Genomic DNA, 27,878 nt, shown 5'->3' on the forward strand with positions numbered 1-27,878 from the left:
GCGGGCGGCCCCGGCGGGAGGCGCGGCGCTGCGCCCGCCGCCCCGTGCTCGGCGCCGCCCGGCGTGGCCCCGCGCCCCTGGGCGGAGGGCGGCGGCGGCGGGGGCGCCGCGGAGGGCTGTGCGCGCCCGCCCCGCCTCGCCTCGCCCGCCGCGGCCGGGGGATTAGTCAGCAGTCTGCGGGCAGCCCCGCTCCCGCGCAAACTCCGCGGCGGGGGCGGGGAGCGGCGCTTGCCCCTTCCCCTTCCCGCGGCGGGGCGGCGGCGGGGCTGCCCCCCCACACACACCCCCCGGCGGTCCGCGCCGCCGCTCCGCGGCGAGGGGCGGCGGGTTGGGAAGTCAGGCACCGAGGGGCTGGGAAACTCCTCTCGGGCACGGCGGCGTTGCGGGAGGACGAGCGCCCGAGCCGCCCCGCGCACGCACACGGGCGGGCGGGCGCGCACACACACCGCACACACACGCACACGCGCGGCGGCGGCCCCCGGCCCCCCGCAGCCGCGGCCGGCGGGGAGGCGGCGCCCGGCGGGGCTGCCCCATGGTCTTGAGGGGGCCGTGGGGGAGCTGCGGGGGCCCCGGCGCGGCGCTCGCTCTCCTGCGCGCCCTCCGCACTAGGATGTTGCGGCAGGTCTTGCACAGGGGGCTGGGGACGTCCTTCTCCCGGCTCGGCCACTTCGTCGCCAGCCACCCGGTGTTCTTCGCCTCGGCACCCGTGCTCATCTCCATCCTGCTGGGCGCCAGCTTCAGCCGCTACCAGGTGGAGGAGAGCGTGGAGCACCTCCTGGCCCCCACGCACAGCCTGGCCAAGATCGAGAGGAACCTGGTGGACAGCCTCTTCCCGGTGAACCGCTCCAAGCACCGGCTCTACTCCGACCTGCAGACGCCTGGGAGGTACGGCCGGGTGATCATCACCTCCTTCCGCAAGGCCAACATGCTGGACCAGCACCACACTGATCTCATCCTCAAGGTAACCCCGGCGGGTCCCCCGGCCCCGAGCATCGCTACCCCGCCTGGCTCCCGGCGCTCCGCATCCCGCCCCGCTCCCCGCACCTGCCCACCGGCGCGGAGCCGCCCGCGCATGCCGCGCTCTGCCCGCCAGGCACGGGCGCTGCCACCGCAGCTCCCCGGTCACCTCCCTGCAACAGTTGGGACGCCAGCCCGCCGCGGGGAGCCGGCACCGCGCTCCCCGCCAGCGCCGCGGGCTCCGCTCTCTCCCTCCTTTTTTTATTTTCTTTTTTTTCCTCCCCCTCCCCCCCCCCCCATCTTTTTCTGTTTTCCCCGTTTTGCTTTTCTGTGCTTTGGGTGAGCGAGAAGAGCAGTCTGGCTGGCTTAAATAATTTTTTCGGTGTCTCTCTACTCGCGTGGCAGTTTGTGCTCCCGAGTTAGGGCGTCTCGGGCTTTCATACACTCAAACTTCAAAAACAGTTAGGTACCAGTCTATCAGGCTGCCGAGAATGGTTTGGGGGGCTGCTGCTGTGTCTGGACTGCACTTCTGCATGGAGAGGGGCAGCACAAAACCTTCTTCTCACTGCTCATCAAGGCAAATGATATAACTCAGCAGCTTATTTTTAGTGAGTAGTGTTTTTTTTCCCCTCCACTCCCAGCCCACCACCACCGGTTTCATAGATGAAGAGAAAATCCAGCCCAGCTACAGACTGCAGGCATGGTGCAGCCTGTGCTGCCTGTTCAAGTTAGAGCGGGCAGTATCTTCCCACTTGAGCAGCACGGAGTGTGCGAGTCACAATCTGACAGGACATCTCACTGTACTGTATATCATAACATGTCAGAAACCTGCGCTTCTTGAAGCTGGTACTCTAGTTTATGCCCCAGTAGTCTTGAACAATCCTGGAAAGAAAAACAGGGATGATAGATGCAAAAACTTGAGTGTTAAGAGGGTCAAGTTTACTCATGAAAAAGGCAAGGAACATTTGGAAATAAGCAGAGGTGTGGCTAGCTCGATCCTGCACATTTTTGCTGTTGCCTTGTGGAAACCCAAATGATTTCAGCATCATTTTGTTGTGGTTTTTTTTCCCTGAATGTCAAACTGTTAGTCCATATAAAAGCCAATCTTAATTCTTCTTTATCGCTTCAAGAAGTGTCTCTTCTGAAATGAAAAAACAGACGCAAACACCTACTGTAAGAGACTTCAGGGAGACCTCTCTCTTTACTAAACAATTAAATAAGTGTTACAGTGAATATATTTATATTTTATTTCCACTGTAGGCACATAGAGAACTGTGGTATGGAGCTACACAGTGTTTTCTGTTTTCCTTTTGACATATTACCCAACAGTAATGAGCAAACATTTAATGAGTGTCGACTCACTAAGTACAGTAACAGCAATGTTACTGGCGAATGAGAAAACTCTAGAGAAATGATTTTCATTCCTTCATTTTCTTGCACTGTGAATTACATTTGCATCCAGTATGTGCACATTTACTCAGTCATAGGATAATAATGATAATGGATTTTTTCTCTGTACTGCTTTCTCTGGAGATCTGTAGTTTTATCAATAGCAGAGTGACACACAAATAAATGGTACTCAGAATCTTTCTGCAGGCAAACTTCTGCATAAGATTTATCATGTCAGCAAAAGAGCTAAAACTTTAAAAGTTCTGTCAGTATTTAACACAGCCTCATTTTTAATAGGCAGAATTCACTAAAAAATTATTATTTTCTTTTAGTGAGATAATGAACACCATTGCCATTTGATTGTTTAGACATTGTCAGGCGTGTCTGATGCATTATTTCCAACTCTTTACTTATCTAGTTAATTCCAATATGCTTTGTGTACAATGGATTAAGTTCCTTGTCCTGATTATGCTTCTGTTTGAGGGCAGAGGCAGGCTCAGGCAACTGCCTGTCCAACCCTCTGGATGACCCATCCCATGGGCCACAGAACAGCAAAACAGGAGGGCAGGATGAGGGCTCCTAGCTCCCAATATTGTTACATCTGTGGAGATGCAGGCCTACATCATCTTGTGTTAACAGGGCCCACAAGGGAAGGGGAAGGGGAAAGGAAAAGGTGGCCAGTCATGGCTTTCCTATGCACATTCGGTTGCATGAAAGGGAGAAGGGAGCAAAGGCAGCCCCAGCTGCAGTCCGGAGCCAACCAGCTCCAAGGACTGTGCTTGTGAGTTAGTGTCCTGGGTGAAACCACAGAGTAAATCCCACTCACGTTTCTGAAGCTGCCATGTAAGCACAGGCAGGGCAGAGAACCTACACGGCAGCTTTTGCTTATCTTTCCTTTTCTGGAGGATGACCTCCCCAAGGGAGAGGTTTTGCTTTAGAATAAATGTCAGGTTGGGCGCTGGCTCCTCCCACATGGCTGTTGCTGCATCTCCACCCACAAGCAGGAGGATGGGAGACACAGGAGGATGGTTGCCCCAGGCAGATGCTGAATGCTCTTGCAGCACATCATGTCGGTTTCCCTACCTGCCATATCCCACTTCATCTGCCAAAGAGGGAAAAGAATGAGCAGCTACAGCTTCCCTAGTCATGTGCCAAGGAAAGGTTTTCCCGGATCTAGGCAGAGGGAAGAAGTCAGCTTCTGTTACTGTTCCTTAGCAAAGGGATACAAAGTTTTGGGCCTCTGAGCGATTGAAACTGAAACATAGACCTGTCAAAAGTTAATCAGTCTAACATCCAAGTCAGTTCATTATTCAATGAAATGACTCTTGTGGTACATCTCTAAAGCGCTCTGGTTAGCTTAGTGCAGTACCTGGTGGGCTCGTTACCAGGCTGAGAAAGTCACCATTGCCAGTGCTGCAGGGACCTTGTGGCTGGCTGGGCAGGGATTCTGGGCAGGGCTCAGCCTCAGAACAGCCTCAGCCCAGGGCCAGGCAGCGCTCCCAGAGCAGGGGATGCTGAAGGGCTCCCGCTGTCAGCGCACATCTGCCAGCGCCACGCTGGCTGCTCCCAGAACAGCCCCAGGTCCTGCTGGACACACAGGCTGCTCCACACAGGGTCTCTCCTCATTAGCAGAGAGGTGTGTGGCTCCCTTATTGAATAGTTTTGCTTTTGAGACGATGCCAAGTACTCTTCTATTTCTTATTTTTGTGTAAATCTCTATCCATTGTTCTCATAGCTCCCTGTGCTTACACCATTCTAGGCCTGCCATCCCAACATTGCATTTTCAGCTGCCATGGTCATCTGCAGAACGGAGAAATCTAAACATATCATCAGTCTCTGATCTTGAATAGGTGTTCCAATAAAAAGCCTTGGTAGAATCCCAGATATGGAAGAGATGCATCCTGAGACTGAGATATCGTGGGAGGACAATAATGAAATTTTACTTGCTGCAGTACCTGCTCTATAGCTGAGCATAGGGAACTGGCATCCTGTGCTGTTGGTGTGCAGGACGTTTCTTCCTCAAGATTTGTCTTTTGAGAGAGAGAGGTAGGAGGTAAAAACACCTAATTTAAGAAAGTGTGGTTTTACCCTTGTATTCCCAATGAGTGATTAGTGAAGCAAAAATAATTGGGATACTTGGTGTGAACCATCCTGCAGAGGTTCAGATGATTATATAAAGTCTGTAGAAATTGTCTAAGAAAACCTAGAATTCCCCCTAAAAATAGTGTTAGAACGGCCCCCCTATCATTTCACAGTGATATTTTCACTTGCAGCAAGAGACTTGTTAGGTTAAAGTTATACAAACTCTTGGGAATACAGACCTAGACAGATTTTTGAACCTCAGAAAATACATTCTAACTTAGACAGAATTTGAGACACTGATCCTTCTGATTCTGTTTATTCCTGTATGCTAACAGTGAGTTAACTGCACCGTACTAAAGACTTTTTTAAATTAAAGATTTACCTTTTTTTGCAGAAAAATATTCTCTCTTCCATTTCCATTACTGTGTTTATAACAATAACACAGTACTAATATTTTTTTTTGGTGAAAACTCCACTTAAGATATCAAGACATAAAGATGAAAAGGGATTGAAATGTAACATGCCTTACTGAAGGGGACTGTATTTGCAGTTTCCTTCTATAAAAATCTGTAGATAACAGGGTTTTTTTTCTTAAAGAAACCTTTACTAACTACAGATTTGTAGTGCTTATAGATTGCTTCTCTCATACACTGGCCGTTATTTGCTCTAGGTAACTAAATATGTATTTTTACACACAAATGAAGTAAAGTCAGGTATTTCTGTTTAGGGACACATTTATTTAAGAACTTCATAGCTTCTGATAGCTGCAGAACAAAACAGTTTAGCTTCAAAATCTTGCAGACTTCATACTTGTTGGGGTTTTATTTCCTCTCTCTGCTCCTTAATTATTCTGTTCCTGTTAACATGTGTGTTGGCACGCTCTGTCTACGGTCCTCACGGATTTCCTCACTCACTTTGTACGTATGAGGAAATTCGTGGAGGAAACAACCTTGTTTAGAAATAACCATGTTCCCTTGTCTGTGGTATTCCCAGTTGCTTTGCTGTACAAACATGGCACACTTAAACCATTACTTGCAAAGTCAGTGGAGATGGGTTGTGGTTGTTCAGCAGAGCAGAAAGCTTGGTCTGTTGTGATCCTGAGTAATGCAAGGTACCCCTTTTGAGAAACTTTTGGCTACTCCTGAATGCCTGGACACAGGCAGTCAGCTGTGGATCTAGCAATGGATGTAGTAGGTCTCCACATTCTCAAGGTAGCTCAGGCACTAAAAACACTTCTTGGGAAACAGTCAATAGAACATACAGTGCATTCTGCTGAAAACAAAATAAAGGATGAAGTCATGTCTTTAGAGCAAGGCTGTAAGATGAGGGGAAGAGTCCTAATACGAGAAAAACAAGGGTGTGAAAGCAGCAGAAGTGCAAGCCTGTTGTCATAGCAGCACAATGCTGCAGGGCTAAAATGTATCTTATGCGAAAACAGATGAGAATTAAGATATGCAGGTAAGATCTGGGCACAGCCAAGGAAGATGGAAGGTAAATAGCACGTTGCAAGGATAGTGTGGAAGTGTGTGCAGAAACCCCCCTGAGCTCCCAGTGTCAGCAGCAGCAGCAGCTCCTCAGAGTGATTCCTGCAGGCAAGATGGTTCGGTCTCTCCCGCAGGCACTGGTCAGTGCTTGGAGCAGGAGTCCTAAAGTTGTCTGGGAGGAAGATCACATCCCCCTGGTGCCCACCACCCCCGGCCCTGCTCCAGTAGCACCAGTCAGGACAGGGCCCCTCCGCTCTCCCTCCTGCTTCACTCCGTGGTGCGATGCTCCCTACCACCCTGCGCTGCTGCCAGCCGAGCCGCCCGTGCTCAGAATGCCCAGCATCCCACTGCCTTGCCTTTCCTGCCTTGGAAGGTCAGACTTTGCTTCCTCTCTAGCAAACAGAACACACGGAGGATAGGTGTTTTCAGTAGGTGGCTGGATGTCTTGTGTGTGCTGGGGGCATCACCCCTCAGGGAGAGCGCACGAGCGGGCAGGGCAGGCATCAGAAGCCAGGGATGTCTGTGCGTCACAGCCACCGAGACCAGGCCACCCCCAGGCGGTGTCACAGGGCTGAGGGAGAGCTGCCAGGCCTCCCCATTGACCACATTTGTACTTCCTAAAAGCTGTGACAAGGCCCTGCCTTTAAGTTGGGGTTTACAGCAGGAGAACCCCCTCTCTCCTATTGGAAGACAGAAGGAGGAGCCGAGTTGTTAATAACACCGTGGGCTGTGAACCTGCAGCTGTTAAGGTTTCCCTGCGGTGCAAAAGGGGCTGTTCCTCAGGCTTCTGCTTGGCAAGAACCCCCCAAGAAGCAGTATAAAGATGGAAGGGTGTTCATGGAGACATCTGAAGGGCATGGAGAAAGCCACCCGTGGTGGAACTGATGCAAGATCAGACACAAGAGCGAAGTTTTATTCTTTTTTCCCCATCATGAAAAATTGATCTTGTTGCCGCACACCAGGCTGTGCAGGGAGGTTTCTGCCGCCCAGGTGTCCTGTCATCCAGCAGCAGTCAGCCCAAAAAAACACAGTGGGCTTCTCTCGGTGGAACAAATTCAGGCAGATTTACAAGGTGTCAGAATTAAGATGGTATTGATTAGAAAAGCTTCTCCGCTTCCGATTAGAAAAGAAAAATCATACCTAGCGATTTTCTGTAGCCACCAAGAAGACAGATGGAAATGTAAATATACGCACATCTGCCGCTTCGAGCACTAATAGTTATCCCTCAGTTGATGACTTGTAGTTTGAACAATTTTTAGATTTTATTTTTCTGAAAAATGTTCGGAGAAAAGATAAATCATTGTGTTTTGGACAAGCTGAAAAAATCAGTTGCAAAATTAAATCCCGTGCATAATTAGTATCTTAGTGTCTCTTCAGGAAACCTGATTGTAGGGCTGAGAAAAAGCCAAACTACTCATAGCAATCCTTGCTGCTTGCTCTCCAGCTGTGACTTCTAATGTTTCTCCCGAGCCATTAGGATCTGTTGGCTTCCTCCTCGGCTGTGTGCCCGTTCTTCATCCCTTGTAGGCTGGCGTGGTCAGGAGCCACTGCCCACCACCCTCTTTGAACCTCTGCCCTGGACCCACAGTCTCGGACTGACAGCAGGGCACAGCCCTGGCCAGGGGCTTCTTTACCCTCCCTCTCTGCACCTTCTGATGAAAATGCACTCTTGAAAGTTTAATTCTGCCCATATCTGCAGAACCCACAGTGGGGATGTTTTTTGTAAATTAAGCTGGAAGCTGTGCAAGTCTTTTCCTTCTCATAACCTTTGTACGTTTTGACTGAGGCCACCTCTTGACGTGAATAAAAAAGTACACTGCAAAGGCATGAAATGCCAGAGATTACTGAGATCATAGAAAAAGTGGCAAAATTTATAGCCATCCATTAAAGGCATTTGCTCCTCTTCATTTTCCTTGGCACAAGTTACCTGTGAAAATTACTAAAAGAGTAAACCAGCTTCTCATAAAAATGAAGGGTATATTTAAAATTATTGTCTTCATCCTGCTTTCTAGTTTTTAAGTCTTGAATCCAAAACAGTGATAAAATTTTAAGCAGTAATAGGTAATGAGTTCAGAGCCTTCTCAGTCTTTCCTCCATAACCACGAGATCAGTCTATTTTTTTCTTTTTTTTTTAATGAAAGCTGAGATTAAAAAAAAAAAAATCACAATACTTCAGGCTCCAGGACTCACAATAAAAACAGACTTGGTGAAAATGACAGCGAAAATATTCTAAGAGTGGCAACACTGAAAAGCGAAGCTAATATTGGATTTGAACCATCAGATGGAGACTGCAAGACTAAATAAGTCAAATAATGGCAACAACAACAAAGTCATACTGCTTTGCAAAGATGATGCTCCTGTGAGTAAAACATGTCTGCGTGCCAGATCATTTGCAGTGCAGGAGGACATCCATATATCCAGCTAGTTTTGTCTCATTGGCCATTCATTGACTGTATGTCAAGTACAAAGTATAGTTGAGTCCTTACAATGAGTGATGTCCTCTATAAACACCACATATCACTGCTCAGCAGCAAAACCAAACATATTTTTGAGGTATACATGATAAGCAGGAGGTAGTTGTACACATCCTTATGATTAAAAATGGTGTCTGTGACTGACCCTGATTCCAAGAGTCAGGATGTGTTTTCATGAGCTGGGCATGGCAACTTGTTGAAAACTGAATGGTCCCATTGCATGTTGCTGTCACTGTCACTGTGGAGTTTCCCTGGGAGCAAAGCTGTGCCACCAGTGAGGTGAGATCCAAGTCGGACACTGGTGGTTGGGTCCTCATCCCCTTTGCCCATAGATTTGATTGAGGTAGGAAATTATGTAATGTGAGCTTAAAGGATTTCTGAGATTGGACCATTTTGCAGATGAATCAGCAGTTTCTAACCCATCCCTGCTGGGAAGGGATCTGTTTCCTTCACAGGGAGGCTGCAGGCTTCTTTGTTACCTGATTAAATTAACAAAATTCTGGTAATACCTTCTCACTTTTGAATTCAAGGATTTCTCCACAAAGCAAAGGGGTACAGGTTTTTCTCACCCCTTCTTGTAGCTTCCTGAATTTTTTGCAAGGACTTAAGAATAAAAACAAGCTTTCCTTTCTGTCATGACCATACATCTTCGAGTACAACCCTTTTGCCTTCAGGTTCAGCTTTGATGGCACTGCTGAAAGTTGTGCCAAGCTCTGTACAGTGAAGAGCCAGCTCACAGAGCCCAGTGTGGGGCTTGGCCATCCCAGGGCACCCAAACTGACCCTACTGAGGGGCTCTGCTTCCCAGCACCTCTCTTCCTGTGCTGGTGGCAGAGGTAGGAGGACCAGCAAAAATAAAACAGTTTGAAGAACTTCCAGCCATGGCTCTCTGAGGTCCTGGTGCAAAAGGCACAGCCCAGGATAAGTGGAAGGATTTTTGTTTCCTGGCATCCCCTCCTGGCCTGTGGACAGAACCAGCTGGCAGGTGTGGTATTTACAGGCAGGAAAGTGCAATTTCACCACCTCTCATCTGTCAGCTGTGCCACAGGCTTAAACATGGCTTGGTGGGGAGGTGTGAGACCAGTACAGCCCTCACCTGGAGATATTGGCTGAAAGGGATTTGTCTCTTTGTTGAAGCCATCATTCTTCTCTGTCTAAAATAAATAACCAAGTGAGCATGGGACTTAAAGTAAGCAAAGACCAAGACCAAGATGTTACCAAATGCCAATGACTAAAGACTAAAGGAAAACACTGTTCTAGAAATCTCTGAGGTGGTGCAGGACACATTAATACCATTTTCAGAAGGGAGAGGGGAAGTCCAAGGAATGGTCATTGTTTAAACAATGGCAAAAGGAAGAAGTGGATGTTATTATTTCATGTCTGAACACTCTCAGGGACTGTGTGCCACCGTGGTGAGGGAGCTTAGGTGGTGCTGTGCAGTTCTCATGCTGCAGTGCTCTGGCATCTCAGCAGTGAACTGCTTTTTGGTTCTTTGCACTGTTAGCTAGCTGAAAAAGCTGGGAGTGATGAGCAAGCAGTGCGTGTCTCCCTTCAAGAAAAAACATTCATTCAAGTTTTGTTATTCCTTTAAATTTCCCTTTCTCCTAATAGGATCGGTAAGGATAAGAACAGCTGGATAAATGAGGATCATTTAGTCAGTCATTTGTCCCAGGACTAGGTGCCAGGTTTATTCTGGGTATGGTTACTTGCTATTAGAATCCTCTGCACTGAGGAGTGCAATATGCATTATGCATTAGCAAATTGCTGATGTTGTCCCCATCACACAACAGCCTTTACCATCAGACTGAAGTTTCCTGGGAGACCTCCTGGTGTACCATAAGCAAGCCAAATTGCAGACTGTGCAATCCTTTGGACTCACAGGATGTGCCCTTGTAAGCTCTTGGAGCTTCTGTTTTCTGTGGAAACCAGTCACCCAGGGTTATGACTGTGGGCTCTGGATGGGTGGAACAATCTGTGTGGCTGCAGCTGAATTCCCAGCATGGCAGCAGAAAGGAGAGTGCCATGGGACTGCAGCTCTCATCAGGGAGGAGGCAGCATCCTGTGGCTCACAGGCTGCCACAGGCACACAAGGGAGAGAGAGCCTGCAGCCATGCTGCAGCACACCCCTGCCCTGTACTGAGGCAGCAGAGGGCTTTCCTAGCATCAAGTCTGAAAAAAGTGCAGGTAAAGTGTTGTGTTTGTCTTGAGAAGGAAGGTCTGGGTCTGAATTCCCAGTGCTGAATCCTTGGGCATGCTGGTGCAGTTCTCAGCACACTTTGTTGGGATGGAGGGAATGGCAAGTTTTCCTCTTCTTTGGCTGTTTGCCACCAATTTGAGACCAAACACCGTGGTCACTGGCAAAGCTCAGAATATATCTCATAGCTGCTCTAACTGCACAAGCTTGCAGCCAGCTCCAGGGACTGCTCAGCTGCCAGGATGTGCCAGGACACAGAGCTGTCTGCCTGCTTCCCTCTCTTCCCCAAAGCCCCATTGCTGAGAGGTGGGATGGGCAGGTCCTCCCATGTACTGCCCTGTCCAGCCCAGCACGATTTCAGAAGCACCAGGCCACTGCTGCAGAACAAACTCCTCAGCCTGAAAGGGTCATTTCCAAGAGGAAAGGAGTATTTTAGGTATGACATTTAGCTTCTAGCCATTCACTAAAGATGAAGTAATAGCTGTAATAGATGAGGTTATTTTATAAACTAAATATTAAAAGAAAGTGCTTCAGATGTGGAAGGAAGCAAATGCTGCAGTGAGGCTGGGTGGGTAAATAGCAACACACACTGTTTGATAAAAGTTGCGTGTCAGTTTAGTTTCTTCTGCATCGTGTCACTCCACAGATCCTCTCTGAAGGAGTTGTATTGTGAATCTAATAAAGGCAGGAAATTCCTTATATTCCTCCTGGTTTCTCTCAGCTGCACTTCTTTATGTGACATCTTGTTTTATAGTTGTTGTCAATGAAAACCATTCAGTAGTTCCCATTGCAAAAAAATTAAAATCAGATCTCTGTCTTTGATCTGGTAAATCAGGGCATTTTTTCCCAAGTGCAGTCACATACAATAGAATTTGTACCCCAAAACAGTGGAACTTTGCAATTCCAATATGAAAAGATGGGAAGCATTCCCCATAGAAGTTAATTTCTTTGTCATGTTCCTGCAAATATTTTGTTTTAGAAGAAAGTTGTGCAAAAGACCCTAATCTGTTGCACAGACAGTTACATTTTTTCTCCCACCACAATGGAAAATTTTGCTTCTCACCATGGTCAGGTATCGTGTTCTCACAGTACTGTAAAAAGATTTGTTAGTTCAGTTCAAACTTATCTTCCTAATGTCTTTCTAACCTGTAATCTTCCTAAACTTATCTCAAACTTATCTTCCTAATGTCAATGTTGAAATGTTATTTCTGTCAGAAAAATTAAAACTACTCAAAGGTGGAAAAATACACCCTCAAACTGCTAGAGAAATAAGATGAGAATATAGGAATGTTGTAATCTTTTTCTATATGATGTCACATTATCCTGAGGAATGGAGGCAACATAACTAAATTTCTACCCATCACAGAGTGTGCAATGTAATCACAAAACAATAATATTGATAGTACCATATAAATTAGGAAGGGGGAGGGTGGCTCGGTGGGGTGCTGCAAGTGTCTCAAATACCATACAAAAGTCACTATGACTGTTTAGTTTTCAACAGGCACAGGAGGTTAGCCAGGATTATTAGACATTTTTTCCTTTGTCCTCAGTAGAGTGTACAAGCTCTACTACTCTCCTGTACACTAGCTTGTATTTTTTAAATTGTTTATCATCAGACAAAACGATATACATTAGCAAACTCAATATTTTATTTTTGAAAAACATTGTAACTTTTGCCATATTTTAAATTTCTTTTTTCTTCTGTGTTGACTAAAACAGATTCAGAAAAAGTTGCAAGAGTTTTCTATATTTTTTCAACAAGAGATTTTTAATTTTTTCTGCCTTTCTGATGCTCAGAAATAACTGAATATTTTTGGGTCAGAGCTCAGGCATGGAAAATTTCAGAAGGATGAGAAACAAAAAGGAAGGTGTACTAAGAGCTGCTAGACCCAAAAATAACCTACAAACCCTAAAGTTAGGGGACCCTCACTCATTAACAGAACCTCTCAGAGAGAGCAAGAGAAAACCTGTGTCTGTCTCTGCCATTGCTTCATGCTCTCAGACTACTGAGGATTTGATGGGGGAAAGAGAGAGGAGAAAAGAGGGCAAATGAGTTATTGCCAGATCTCTGTTCCCTGCTGTGCCAACCATCTCTATCCGTAGGACATGCAGCTGTGGCCTGTGCTGGTGCCCTGCACTGCCGGGCTGCCAGTGCGTCCTGCGCAGGCGGCACACCTGGTCACGATGTTCTTCTGCCTTCTACACCTCAAGCTGATTTCTTGAGATAATAATTGGGCAATCCTGAGCACAACAGTGTCCCTGGACACTTTAGCTGGACCTGTTGACTTTACTTATTTAGAGAGGCCAAACAGCAGCTGCATGTGGCACATACGCACATCACATTATGCCAGAGTTACCAGCAAAGGACACAGCAGGGGAATAATACTGCTAGTTTGATGCATGTTTCCTTTTTTTTCTTTTTTTCTTTTTTTTTCTTTTTTTTTTTCTTTTTTTTTTTTTTTTTTTTTTTTTTTTTTGCAATGAGTGTGCTATTAATACTGCAGTGACCGGAACTTTTGTTGTTGTTGCTTAGATCAAACAGACAAGGGACGGTGCTGAGGAGCTGCTGTCGTTCTGGCTGCTACTGTGCGAGATGAACTGATGAATAACGTGTGTGATTTCTCTTTCCCTTGTAGTTGCACTCTGCAGTGACCAGGATCCAAGTTCAAAGACCTGGTTTCAATTACACGTTTGCCCATATATGTATCCTGAACAATGACAAGACATGCATAGTGGACGACATAGTGCATGTACTGGAGGAATTAAAGGCTGCTCGTTCTTCTAATCGAACTAATTTTGCAATCACTTATCCGATTACTCACTTAAAGGATGGCAGGGAAGTGTATAATGGGCATCAGCTCGGTGGGGTTACTGTGCACAGCAAGGACCGGGTGAAGTCTGCAGAAGCCATTCAGCTCACCTACTACTTGCAGGCAATCAACTCCTTGAATGACATGGTGGCAGAGAAGTGGGAATCCATTTTTTGTGACACTGTTGAACTTTTCCAGAAATCCAACAGGAAAGTCAAAATGTATCCTTTCACTTCCTCTTCGCTGAAGGAGGATTTCCAGAAGACGAGCAGGGTGTCAGAACGCTACCTGATCACAAGCTTGGTCCTTGTGGTCACCTTGGCCATTCTCTGCTGCTCCATGCAGGATTGTGTCCGCAGCAAACCCTGGCTTGGCCTGCTGGGATTGCTGACAGTGACCCTTGCCACCCTGACTGCTGCTGGGATCATCAATCTCACTGGTGGGAAATACAATTCCACCTTCCTGGGAATCCCCTTCGTCATGTTAGGTAACTATCTCCTCTCTCTCTTTTGTGTGTTTGTGCCTCCTTGATGCATTTCCCAGCAAGCAGACAAGCATCACTGCATGGTTCCTGTTGTCTCATTCCTGCAGCACTGCCCCATGCCACATCCACACTGCCTCTTTTCCTAAACTGTTTTTATGGTGCCTGGATGTTAAAATTATGCCTGGGGCTCCAGTATGGCATAGCACAGTGTCGTGGGATGTGGAGCCGAGGGATGTGGATGTGTTCCTGTGCAGTAGCAAGGAACAAGGATGTGCAAATGCCATGCCTTTTGCAGAGAGGGAGCCCAGCTGCTGCTTCTCTGTGGATGTTTGATTCTGGTTTTGGAGGGAGACCTTTGCAGTGGTCCCCATGCAACACTGACAGCATCAGCTGTGCTGGCAAGTCAAAGGGCTGCCCATGTTGGGCATGTAGGGAGTGGCTCCTTTGGAGACCAGAGCAATGCTGTCCTGATCTGGCAGGTGCCTGCCTGTGGGATAAGAGCAGTGGTTGGTTCTGGGTTGCATTTCTCCAGAAGTCCCTGTATTGGCTGAGCAAGTGTAGGGAGAGTTTCACAGCCCTGGGGGAGAGAACGTTGGCACCCCTGGTCAGGGATGGACCTGCAAGCTCAGCACCAGCACATCCCACAGCACAGGGTTACAGAGGGAAGTGGCACTGGCTGCTCGCTGGCTCCTGTGCCAGCAGAGAATCTTTATCTCCCTGGGTTTTGTACCACCTTCACTCACTGTGGAGTATGGAGTGGTTTCAGTTTGGTTTGTTTTGTTTTTGTCAAGGGTAGGAAAGGGGAGGACAGAAGTCTGGTCATCTTGCTCCCAACCCAGAGTCAGAGCCCTCTCCTGCTGGCACCAGGGCATTTGTGGGAATTCTGCATATTGTACCCAGAGAGGCAGGAGGACTTCACAGGGGACAAAATGAGAGCTCTGGAGAGTTCACAGTCTCTTTGTTTGTTGTTGGTTCATAACCAGTGTGAAAAGCTTTGTGCACTGTAGGTGTTTAATATGTCCTTGTTCACGCCATTATTCATTTGTGGAGAATAATACATGCATTGATTTGGTCACAGCTTCCCCAGCTGAAAATCAGTGTTCAGTAATACTTCAGGTTTCAAGTGTAAGAGTGTTTCCACTGGCTTAGTCTCATCATGTAGTGATATGACACGTTTTGAGCACAGCTATTTTTATATTGAGCACCAGGTTCCTGTGCCGTGCCGGTACCGTAGTGCTGCTGCACTGTGGTATTGTTGCACTTTAATTAAAGACTATGCTTCAGTGCATCACACTACCAGTTAACATACAGAGCATATTCAGTGACAAACAGAATTCAGCTACATTACATCGGCTGTCATTTTCAGATGACATCTGTGAAAATTAAACTACATTGTAATCTAGAGGAAATACAGAGCAAGAAAGTCAGAGTCAAAAGAAGGGTATCTTTCTGATCTGAGTCTCTGGTTTCTTTGGTGGGTTTTTATGCCTGTTTATGTATTATAAAATTAAATTCCTCAAACTAAGTAGTTGTATATATCAAGTGTAACTTTAGATAGGACGGGATTTTCAGACATGTTACAAGAGTAACAGAAAAGTAATCTAAAGTCCAGACATATGAACTGAAAGTACATGGGGAAACTGACTCAAAAATATGAAATATTAGCTTTGATTAGGGATGAAATATCTGCTCACTGGGACAATCTTTCAGATCTTTAATTTACTAGTAGTGACAATGCTGAGAACTGAAATCCTTGAAGACTTACAGATAACTATGAAAAGTTTCACATGTCTATTTTACTGCTCCATTAAGTGCCAAGCTGTATAGTCAACTCTGCTTTTCTCTTTTTTTTTCTTTTTCCTGATTTTTTTTTTTTTTTCTTGCTTGGTTGAAGTATTCCACTCTAAAAAAGGCAGCTCAGCTCCCACTGTGAACAAGTCAAGATAAAGTAGCCAAGTTCATGTAAATCTTGCCTGCTTCCCCAGCTGCATAAAACATCCCAAGGGATGGGAATATCAACAGGTGAACAGAAGGCACTGACAGCATTATGGAGTTTTTAATAAGAACTGTTTAAACTGGCAGATAGCTAGAAAGGCAGGTTGGCCTTTTTTTTTCTCTTCCTGAAGTACAACGAAAAGATTCAGCACGTGTTTTGAAATGCATTTCATACCTACATGTTGTTTTGCTTATAAAGGATGTTTTAAGTCAAAGCAACTGAAGGCTGCAGACCCCAAGAACCCTCCATTATAGCCTGCTGAACTCCTTCCACTTAATTGCAGTGACCGTCAGATTAGATCATAGATTAACTGACCTTTAGAAAGCTAAAGGATTTCTGGCTAACGATGTAGCCCTGTATCTATTACTCATAATCTCATGGCTAAAAGCAGAAATGAGATAGAAAAAATGATTACACCGGACACATTTCAGGCACAGCCCCTTTACTGCTATACATCATTAATGAAGTTTCCCTGGTTTATAGCAGCTGAGGATTTTTAACTTTTCATCGGCGTTGCGGAGGCGGGGGGACACTCTCCAGACATCATTTGACACAGGATGAGATTACATCTTTCATAGCAAATAGTTTTCATCATGCACTTTGTCTCCTCCTTGGACCACTTCCTCCTGTGTTTCACTGTACAACCACTACAACATTTGCATCATGTCTAACCTGAGTTCCCCTTTTGCAACTTAGCTGTCCTCCTTATTTATCCATTGCATCTAGAAAATAATTTATTTTCATTTTCTTTGCATATTTGGTACCACTCTCACTTGCCCAGTTTTCTTCCTTTTCATCCCAGCTTTCCTCAGACTATGTTTACCAGACTTCCAGCAATCTTCTTACTTTTGACCATTCCACATCTTCCAGGGAGTGTGGTGCCTAAATTCAGGCACAGGATTCAGACTGAGGCTTTCAGCAGCACGTAGAGTAGGAGGATGATTTTTCACATCTTGCATATGGCACTGCTGTTCATACATCGCCATATGTCATTCATTTTTTTCTCAGCGGTATGAAATGGTTGGCATTTGGTTGGTGGTACATGGTAATTCACAGATCCTTCATGTCATTTTCTACCCTGTTTTCACAGTCATTTATTCCAAACAACATGTCGAAGTTTGCCCTTGTCCTTGCTGAATTATAGGTTGTTTATCTCACACCGTTTCTCCTCAATAAGTTTATCTGGAGACCATCACTGTCTCCAAGATGTATTAGCTGGTCAGCAGTGCTTTGCAATTATCAACCTTTTCATATTTTCAAGAATTACTTTCTGAATAGGTTGTCCAGTCACAAGCCCATTCTAAAAATATAGGCAGTATATCTGGAAAAATAGTCTGATCAAAGTGCTTTGTAATACTTCTTTCATTTATCCTGTTTTCTTTGACATCCCTTATTCATCAGCCATTTCTAAGAACAAACAAGCTACGGTGAAGGGTACCAGCCTCTGGAGATGTTGAATCCTCAGCTTTTGCATCAACAGGGAATTTTAAAAGTTACTAAATTACCATGACTTACCAAATTACAGTCTTAAACTCAGGCTGTGTAAGTGTAGGCAGGAATATCTTTTGCCTACTCTGCCTGTTAAATATGACATGCCAGTTTAAATACTTCATATTTTGGTTTTAATCATGGTAGTTTATTCTAATTTATTTTACTTTTAAATTAAAGCAGATTACTGTAACCCATCTTACAAAAGATGACTCTACATAGTCTGAATATGTCACTACTGTGACGATTTTTATGGTGAGGCATGTTTCTTTTTTGCCATCCCTGATTTCTAACTCGATGGCAAAAACTGAAGCCAGGAGAAATGTTGCCAAACACTCCCTTCCTCAGCAGATACTAAAAGAGTGAAGGTTTCCTTTTGTGCCTGGAGGTCCAGCTGCAAGAGGTTGTGGCTGGGGCAGGCCTGAACCCCACCGAGGTGCTGTGGGGTGAGGCAGCAGAGTGCAGGCTGGCTGCAGCTACTCTTTTCTCTGTCAAGTCAAACTGGGAACTGCTCTTCTCCAGTTATAGGTTAACACAGGTACTTCTAACCTGAAAGCAAAGCCTAAAACCTGGGAAAACTAGCAGGCTCCCGCTATTCATCAGGACATCTTATGAATTAGCATATGTCTCTGTGGTTTTTTCAAACTGCCATCCACATCTATCAGTGTGCAAAAAGTAATTTAAGGATAAGTTTGCTGACATGTCTAGATCTTGTGAATACTTTGCTGAATTAGGGATGTTCATTTTTGACCATAGGAACAAAAAAAAAAAAAGAAAAATCCTACAATTAGGTTGGGTTTAAAATAGCTGATTTATAATGTCAGCTGAAAAACAGAATTAAAATTCTGATTTCTTATTGACTTCTTCATTAAAAACTACAGATGTTTGGTCTGGCACAGATGCTAATATATCCATTGTAAGTTTCCCTTACACATTAAATGCTGTTTAAAAACTGCCAAACCTTTAAAAATAATGTTTTCCTCAAAAAAATCACAATGTTACCACTCAAATCATTGGACAACAACCAGCGCTGTCTGAACAAGTTTTTGGCATGACTTTTCTTCCTTCCCAGAGGCAGAGTGGAACCTAGGCACTCAAAAGAAAATTGCAACATAGCCCTTTGCACTGCAAACTAGTAATGTGTTTGCTGTTCCTCCAGAAATGAATGCAGCTTACTCGAGGAGAAGTGGCTCTCTTCAGCTGCCAAGTCCGTGAAAAGCATCGGCTGTGTGAAACCGCGGCGGAACGCCGGGCGCTGCCAGATATGGGCAGGGACTCGGGGCCAGCTCCCAGAGCTTATATTTAGCCTCCAGTGCTGGCAGGGGAAAACCAGGTAGAAGTTATGAGAGCGGCTTGAGCTTGTAGCACACTGTAAAAGGAAATGGTAGCCAGCCGTGTGCGAAACTCAGCAAAAAGAGGGACAAATGAAAACCCCTTCTTAAAACCTCCATCGCATCCCGCCCTGCAGCATGCCCTTTCTCGGGTGAGAGAAGGGAAAAGCAGTCAACAGAGAGATGCAGGGAGGGATGAGTGGGAAGGAGCAGGTGGAAATGTCAGGTAGGACCCAGGCAGGGTTCTCCTGAGGTTCAGTCTCAAGTGGAGGAAAGTCAGGGGGAGAAGAACAGCCTTACAGGGCTGCATCTGGCAGGAGGAATCACAGGAGCAGGTGAGGTGTGGAGCACTTTGGAGCACCTGGAGGAACCAGGACTCATAGTGGCACCTTATAGATGCAGAGAAGTTCCAGTCACTTCTTAGAAACACAAATTTGTTGACTGCACACTGTCCACATGGCTTGCCTGGGGGAGAACTGTGCTCATGGAGAAGTGAACTGATACCTGTATGGGGGCTTGACAGATGCAAAAAGTTGGAGCAGCATAGATGAGATCTGAGGTCAGAGACAGTTGGGAAAGAAAGCTGGAAGGAAAAAGGCAAAAGAAGAAGAGGGGAGGTCAATGTGTTTGATGATAGGAGTGAAAAGAACAGGAGAGCAAATGAGAGGACTGCTGAAGGTTAGAGACCCCAAGGCAGCAGGCAACTAAACCAAGCAGGACAGCTGACAACTAGCACAAAAACCTGAGGGTGTTCAGGCCAGCACACACCACTACATGGGGCTCACTGGTGCTGTGCCTCAGTGCCTGTAAGGCATCTGGACTGGCTGCTGCTTAGTTCTCTGGAAGAACATGCTGGTAGGGAGTTGCAACATATGCCAAATTTATACACCCAAAAAGCATCCATTATCCTCCCTATCAAGCATCCAAGTGTTTGCTATGTTCCATAAAGCTGAAGAGTCAACACTGGTTCCATATAGAGAGTTTCAAAGAGAGAAACAGCCCCTCCAAAGGTCTCCCCAGTGCCTTTCAGTCTGCATACAGAAGTAACACACACCCCCAAATGTTTGACTTTGCATTTTTCCACCAATTTCCCTGCTGCCAGTTAATAAAAATGTGAAGCTTACTGAGTCTGTTTTTTTAATTCCCCGGCTAAGCTTTCTCACTCTACCTGTCCAGTTGTCCCTCTGCTGTCTTTTCATGCTGTGAAGAAGCATGACCTCCTTCAGCTGGCTCAGCTGGCTGCCCCCATGTCCCTTTCTCCCATCTCATCCATCTCTTTTGCAATATCTGGCAGCCTTCTCCAGCAGGTCTCACCCATGTTCCTCCTCCAGGCCATGGCATCTCCTTCCTAATGCCTGCACAACTCTCGGAATCTTTTGGTCTCCCTAAGCTTCCTTCTTCATCTTTTCTGCTGTTTTTCGCATTCCTGTCAGTGTGTCCTCTGCCATTTTGGTTGGGTTTTCTTTAAATTTCTCCTCTCTCATCCTCCCCTCTCCTCAGCCACAGCTGGGCCCATTGCTCCCACCATTTTCCCTATATTCCTCAACAACTTTCTTGGCACTCAGATAGGTCCCCACTATGCCCTGCAGTTGTATCTCAGCTGCTTGTGATTTCCACCATTCATCCTTTCCTTTTTCATACTGCCAAAGCACTCCAAGAGTGCCCTGGAAGTACACTTGGTTTTTTGTCACTCCATCTGCTCAGCTTTCCCAGTTCAACCCTGCACAGCTCAGTTACAGTCCTAAAGCATTTTGTGGTTTGTTCCTTTCATCCCTCTTCTAAGAAATGAATAAAATTATCTGGTTCTATCTACCCTGAACAGACAGAATCCCAGGCGTGTCATTTTCCTCATCATGCTTTTTTCTTCTCCCTTTTCTGTTCTCAGTCCCTCAGTCTTTTATGACATCTCTAAGCAGCCATGCATCTTCTGCAGTCCTTCAAGCATCACCTGGCATTTCTGTTCCTCGTGTGGAAGAGGGAGTAAGAGCAGAAGCAGGTTCCCAGGCCACCCCTCCTCACTCAGTGTACCGATTAGTCCTCTCACCAAAGTCAACACTTTCCACCCAGAGTGGAGCTGATTAATCACCTCCTTCACCTGCCTTCCTCACTCCAGCTCTCCTCCTGAGGGATGATGTCTCAAACCCTTTAAGGAGCCCAAACACAGGAGCCATTATTGTGTGAAAAAGAAATATACTTGAAAAACTAATGGTGGCAGACTGTTTTAGATGCTAGCCCTTTCCTGGGCAATTCAAAAGCAGCAGGTAGAGCTTACATGATATATGACATGAGCACACATGACACAGAGCCAACATGGTGTTCAAGTTCCCCCTTCACCACCACAAAGCCCAGTGAAATCCCTGCACACGTATGTGCTTCTTGGCTTCAGAAGGCTGCTGATGACTCAGATAATTTACAATGTTTTTTGGAAGAGAGGAGCTGTATCCATAGGAAGTCAGTCCAGAGTACATCTTAATATTGAAACCAAGTGCTGTACAGCCATTTCCTCTTCATTTTTGGTGCTCCAATATACACTTGTGAAAAGTACCTTACAGGTGATGCAGAGTGTTCAATGAACATTCATTTATGCAAAGAGAAAGCTGTTACACTTTTACTGTCTGCATTCTTTTAACTGTGGGGAACTCAGTGCATGCAAGGGCTCAATGGAGGGCTTTGTCAGAGGTGTCCCAAACAGTCACAGGTACCAAGAGTTTGGCACTAACATCCTGATTTTCTTCAAGTAGTGAAGTCCCTCAAGAGAAACTTTCACATATATGAGAATATACTGGAAGTTGAGGTTATTCAGAGGTTAAAGAAAGGAACCTTTTCTCTATGTCTATATTTACATGTAGAACGCATGTATATTTGTGGTACACTTTATTTACTGGGCCTAGATGGTCAATGAAGACCTGGGGAATGTCAGAAGGAACTGATATGACTTCATTTTAGGTCTGGCTGTGAGAGAGAAGGTGAAGGTTGTGAGCTTCAAATAAATTACATCCCTCAAATATGCAACAGCCTAGAGGTATGCAGAGAGGGGACCAGTCATTTTCAGGTCATGAAACCTCTGGCAGAGAATCCAGAGGTGGATTAAATAAATTGGAATAAGTCTGGATGCTTTGTGAAAAGCCCAAGTTGAGTACCAAAGCTGTTTTTTTTTTTTTTCCTTTTTTAATCAGTAAAAATAGTAGGTTGGATGTGCTTTAACTGAATTTTTGCAACTTTCTGAACATTGTGTTTCACATATGGTTGATCTATATATTATGAGTAAGAGTAGTGACAAACATCACTAAAACAGGAGAATTTAAGTGTATGCCTGAGATGTTGCAGTTGTAGCTTTCTCACCAGAAAAAGAGAAACTTGAAGAGTGGTAAACAAATTCATGTTCCTCTGGGACAGCAATCCTAGAAGCAAATGATATTTTAGCCTTAGAAATTTAAAGCAGATTTAAAAGATGTTTGCCCCAAATGTACCCAAATGTCTTACTCCATCTTCAGGAGATTTGCTGAATGTCCTTTGGCTGTTCTGTAACATGGTAAATATTAACCTAGCATGGGTGATTGCAGGAGGCTCTCGCTTTTAAGTGTTTCCTTTCCACAGCATGCATAAAATCTGTCCAAAAATCACTTAGTGATGAAAATCAGTTTTCAATTTTGTCTGCTGATATGAGTCATAGCATGTCATGTGTGAGACGAGCCCAGGTTTCTTAACAGACTAACTCCACCTGTGACCACCTCCTCAGCCAGCGAGGCTTGAGTTACATGCACCACCTGGTTTTTGGTTCAGATCTGCAACAGGTCTGGGGAGTCAGTAGATGAGCAAACCATGCAGATATAAATATTCCAGCAGCTAAAACCAAATTTTGCTAAAACACAGCTCCTTCTCTTGCACTGAAAGAAATATGACTTTTAACTTTTGCCAGGTATTTTGGAAACATAGGAACATAGGAAAGCAAGTGACACATTTAAATAGAGTTGTCAGCATGCTATTTAAATGCCAAAACAACCCTTTACTGATTTTTTTTAGGTGGAATAAATGTTCTCTTTATATATAAAAGTAGATTTTGAACTATAACTCAGTTTGCTTATCAAAATACAAGAGCCACTCAAACTTTCTCTCAAATGTATCTCTTTTTTAAAATGTGTTTATATGACATTCTTGCTATCACTGTAACAAAAAAAATCTCAAATATTACATTGTTTCAAAAGTAAAAAAAGGGTAATACAAGAAAAGCATCCATCATTCTCCCAAAACCTAAAACAATAACTTTATTTAATTGAAATCAATGGGTCTGTTCAGTAAGTGCTGAATTGCATGTATAATCATTACAGTAGGAGGCTTGTTAATGTAAACAGAATTTGGCATACTTTAAAAAAATAATTTGAAAATGCAATATTAAATAGTAAGATTTTTGTATTAGTAAAGCACTCTAAAATACTCCAAAAAGAAAAAGTAGTGAACCATGTTACCACCATTGTTGATTAGGGATTGTGGTGAAGTCTAGGATTATGAATACCAAGGCATTGTTTAATTCTACTTAATTATCTTTGTTTATTTATTTTCCCCTTAAATAGATAGAAAAATTACAGAATGTCTATGTGTTTCTTGTGTATGTGTATGTATTTCTTCAAAGACAGAGATTTATGTGTAGAACGATTTTCATTTCAATACTTATATGTCATCACGGTTTATATATATATATATATGTGTGTGTGTGTGTATGTGTAGTATGTGATCATAGTTTTAAAATTAGGTTGTGAAAATATTGGCTCCTTGTTGTTTGTTTTCCATGATAAAAAAATCATACTGGGGAGTTTATAGTTGGTGTGCACCACGTATCCCAAGCATTGCTGACCGTGTCCCCACAGTTTAGGGTGAGACCAAGGGGATGATTTAATTTTGTCTGTGCCTGCTTTGTGCAAATGTGTGCTTTTTAGTACAAGTCAGAAAGGGCTGCACCTGACCAAAACAGTTTCACAGGACAGCAAACAGTTGACTGGGTGCTCCATTTCCAAAAGCTCCATTTAAAAATGTAGGATATTATGGCAGACATTCATTGCCAGAAGATTGGGACCTAAATTACTCTGGTGCAGCAAATCCAGACGAGTCTTATGAGGAACCTACTCCCCTTTTGTGACTGGGGGACTGGGCTGGACAAGACCTGAATGAGGGCTCAGCCTTGGGCTGGATTTGCAGACACACTCCATTTTCCTGACTGTGCATCCAGCACTTTGAGCGCAGGCTTAATGGCCCGGAGAGCCTTTCAGCAGGATCTATGACTGAAAATATCATTGTGGTCTCCAGTGTGAAGCACTGAGCACCAGCTGAAGATCTTCTCTGCACACACCAACCAAGCCAGCGTGTGCTGCACGGGGACACTTTCTCTTCACAGTGCATTTCTGTGGGCACAGCCGCCCACAGCTGTGAAACACAGCAGATTCTGAGAGAATATTATTAAACATTTTGGTTTCTCTTACTTTGTTGCCAAGTAGATACAGCACAAAACACAGCTCTCTCTCCAGAGACTGAGGCAAATTTTTATCTGGTGTGCATGCACCAAGATCCTGTGTTTTTGATGCTGGTAGTAAGTTGAGGAATACTTGGGCATGCATGGGGCTTTCTGACTGGGATGGCCAGTGCTGTTGTAAATCTGTTGGACAGATCAGCCTGACACTTGAGGGTGAATGGCTACTACTCAAATATAAAGCAAAACCAGAGACTGATCAAACAGTTTCATGCCTAGATACCTAACAGGCTCACCTACCTAATTTCAGTATGTTTCTCCTTTGGGAAGATCCCAAGTCAGATGTTAGCACCTGCAGCCATAGTACATCTTAGGTGATAGTATGTGTAAAATTTAGTACCCTTTAAAGCAATAATTGCAAATACTCAAGCTACCCAACAGTATCATTACCATATGTTTGAAGTGTGATGTCATACCTGTAATGCAGTTACAATACTGACATGCAGAGTCTGTGGGACAGGAGGTGAATAAAGCACTGCAATACATATAGCCCATACTTATACCACTGCATCCTATCCCATGTTGCTCTTCATGTGTCCTGAATCCATGTTCCATGCCTGCACATAGCATTCAGGCTTACTTGTCCTTTGAACCTGTTCTTAGAGGTATGAAATGAGGTCAGGCTGCAGTTGTGTGGCGGGGACTTCAATCACTTTGCCAAAAAGGATGCATTTAGCACCACTCAACTGTCCAGAGCCTGCAGTCCCATAGTCACAATTTCCCAGAGACAAACACTGCTGCCTGGAAACACAGTTGTTTAGATGACTACCTTACAGGATGTTAGTATCCTCCAGGATTTTACTCTACACTGTGAACTGGGCTCCCACAAACAGGCAAGTGTAGGAAAAGCAAGTAGGATTCACTGTGCATTTCTCAGCTCTGCACAAATGTTTGGGACAGACAAGTCTGCACTGTGGGATGTTCAGCAATCCACACCCTCCTTCACGTCTGACATTCATGCAGCAAAACCATTTATGTTTTACATTCATGTGTTGCACCATTTATGGACCACAGAGTTGGACATTGCTTAGGGTTTGTTACAACAGTGTGCTAATGATGGTATAGCTCAACCTTCAGCACAACCTTTGCCAGTCAATTGTTATCCACTCAGTGAAAAGTGTTGTATAAATTAGGCTAGTGCTGATTCTGTCTGCATGCTGAAGGATCTCGTTTAGCTGTAGTATTTTATTGTTTTAGTGAGAACAGGGTGTGGAGCCAGATGTTTGCTTCAGCTGGATGCAAACTTTCTTGCTCTGCCTGTCACATTCAGTAGCAGTTTGAGCCTGCTACATGGTCCAGGCTGAAATTGAGCCTGCTGGGAGATGCCACATGAGGCTGGCCAGGTATTTAGGCAACAACTGGTGGATTGCAGCCCCTGTGACAAAGGGAGTCTGGATTAGTGGTTTCACTTGGCTTGTCAGAAGACGGGAGATGAGATCACTGATCTAGCTGGAAAAAAATAAGTCAGCAGGGGGAAATTATCTCAGCCTCTTTGTTGACATTACTGTAGAAAGCAGTTCTAGAGTTGAGCAGTGTACATTGTTATTTTTAATACTGTCAGCTAGGAAAATTCATTGCACCTTCATTATATCATATGTTATTGCAGGTACCGATTTGGAAAGGGCAATTCCTGCGATATGATTCTGATCTCCTATGTACTATTTTTGCACACAAGAGCAGTTCTTGAGACCTTGCCTGCGTTGGCAGCAAGCTGGGATATGAATTTACAGCATCCTAGTTATTTCATGTTAATTCATCTGGTGTTTGTCTCTGCAGATGATATTTCACTCCACTTTGAATGTGAATCAAGCTGTGCTTCACAGATACCCACAAAGAAAGCTGGTGCAACATAGTTTATCCTCTGTACATTCACATCCTTTTTCACAGGACACTAAATTCCTCTTGCAGACAAGTGCTCCAATTCAGTGGGGTGATTTCAGGCTCAAATCAACCTGAGTGGGACAACACTGGTCCAGCTGAACTGATAGTGTTACAGGGATGCAGCCATTACAGTGCAAGCAAAAACCTTAAATCAAAATCCTCACTTAGGCTCCAAAATGCCATCAGAGCATGCTTCCATTTCAAATTTTCAGCCACCCAGTTTACAAGGCTCCCATATATCCTACCATGAGTCATCACCCATTTCAGACAGTCTTTTGTGCCATCCGCATCAGGAAAAGGTTACTTTTTGTTTCAAAAGTAACCTAAAAAAAAATAATAATAAAAAAGGCTACTTTCTGATCCTCACCATTCCTTTAGTCCAGTGTAGACTAAAACAGGTGAATTAGTACCATGTGGCTATTAATACTAATACAGTAGGAGAGGAGAAGTAATGCCTGAGAAGGGAGAAACCCCATAGCCCAGCTTTGCCACTAGTGAAGTCTGGTCCCTCTGGAAGACACTTTGATGCTTTATTGGTGTTAATTGTGGCAGCTAATGGGCACCATACATCCTGGTGCAGTACTCAGCCTCCCTGAGGGGCAGATCTGTTGTTATTAGTGTTTTGTACCTTTGCATTAAAGTGGGATTAATAAAATCTATTAGCCCTGAAATGCTACCTTCCTCATAGAAGTTTGGAACTTCACAACCTGTAAGTGGTATTTTACTCAGAGAGATTTTACTCAAGTATCAGACACATATTGAAACATACAACCTTCAAAACAATAAGGACAAAAAAGATGAGACCCACAGTGTACTATTATTTTCTACTTTCATAGATGGGTAAAAGTGCAAAAAAGAGAACCAAAAACTTATTTTTTAGTCATTCCCCTTTATTTCTCTGATGGAAGAAGTCTATTTGGATATCCAAGCCTCGTATTACCACAATGAGATCAAAACTTCACATGATTTTAGTTCAAAATGGAACATATCCCTCACTTGTTTTACAAAAGCATGCAGGAGCCCTTGCTTCAGGTAAGCAATTAAGCCAAGCAAATAGAAAACTGGTTTGTGACTGCAGTGACCAGAAGGTCACTTTGCTGCCCTCTCACAGGCTCTAGGGCTGCTTAAATCCCTTCTCCTCCCTCCCTCTGCTTTGGTCCTGCCATTTGCAGTCAGGAGCAGAGCCAACACTAAGCCTGGGCTGCCCGTGCCAGCTCATGAAGGCCCCTTGCTTGAACAACCACTTAACAAGGGAAAGGATGCATTTCTTTTTTGAGGTACTAGAAAGAACTGTTTCAGTGCCTGCACATAAGTAGTATTTTAAAATGAGGTTAATGATTTGATAATCTTAAGGAAGATAAAATTTTGCTTTCGTTTTCACAACTTCCTACAAGTGCTTTTTTTCTGATGTATGCTCTGCATTGATTTTGCAGAGCATGTGTAATTGCAAGATTTCTTTCTGAAGGAGGCAAATGAAACTTTTTATAGCATTTTCAGGCTACTCATAAAAGTGCTGTATTTAAGCTAGGCCTAATTTATTTGGTTTATTGGTAGTATTACTATTATTATCATGTTCTAAAATTAAAGGTAGCCCATCTCAGGTTGAAAAACCTGTGGAAATCCTCAGCATTAACAATAATTTTCTTCTTCATTTTCTTTGACTACGTAAGTCAGATTGTCTGCTTTTAGTCCTCCAGCATATGGTAGGAGTATCTCCTAAATGCAAAGCAGCAGAAAAAGAGAATAAGGAAAAAAGTGATTCCCATTTTGTCCAATACCTTTCTCCTA

General features: G+C 44.5%; 1 protein-coding gene across 1 annotated transcript in view; it reads left to right on the forward strand.

The window, feature by feature from the left end:
- The first annotated feature begins 246 nt into the window (after positions 1-246).
- Positions 247-27,878, forward strand: part of PTCHD1 (patched domain containing 1) — a 32,955-nt gene continuing 5,323 nt past the window's right edge. The window contains exons 1-2 of the mRNA XM_021553022.4: positions 247-961; positions 13,216-13,876. Of these exons, the coding sequence (XP_021408697.1) occupies positions 533-961; positions 13,216-13,876 (1,090 nt within the window). The 5' untranslated portion in view covers positions 247-532. The remainder of the gene's footprint in view (positions 962-13,215; positions 13,877-27,878) is intronic.

The sequence above is a fragment of the Lonchura striata genome, chromosome 1, assembly GCF_050655825.1.
Source record: "Lonchura striata isolate lonStrDom1 chromosome 1, ASM5065582v1, whole genome shotgun sequence".
Lineage (NCBI taxonomy): Eukaryota > Metazoa > Chordata > Aves > Passeriformes > Estrildidae > Lonchura > Lonchura striata.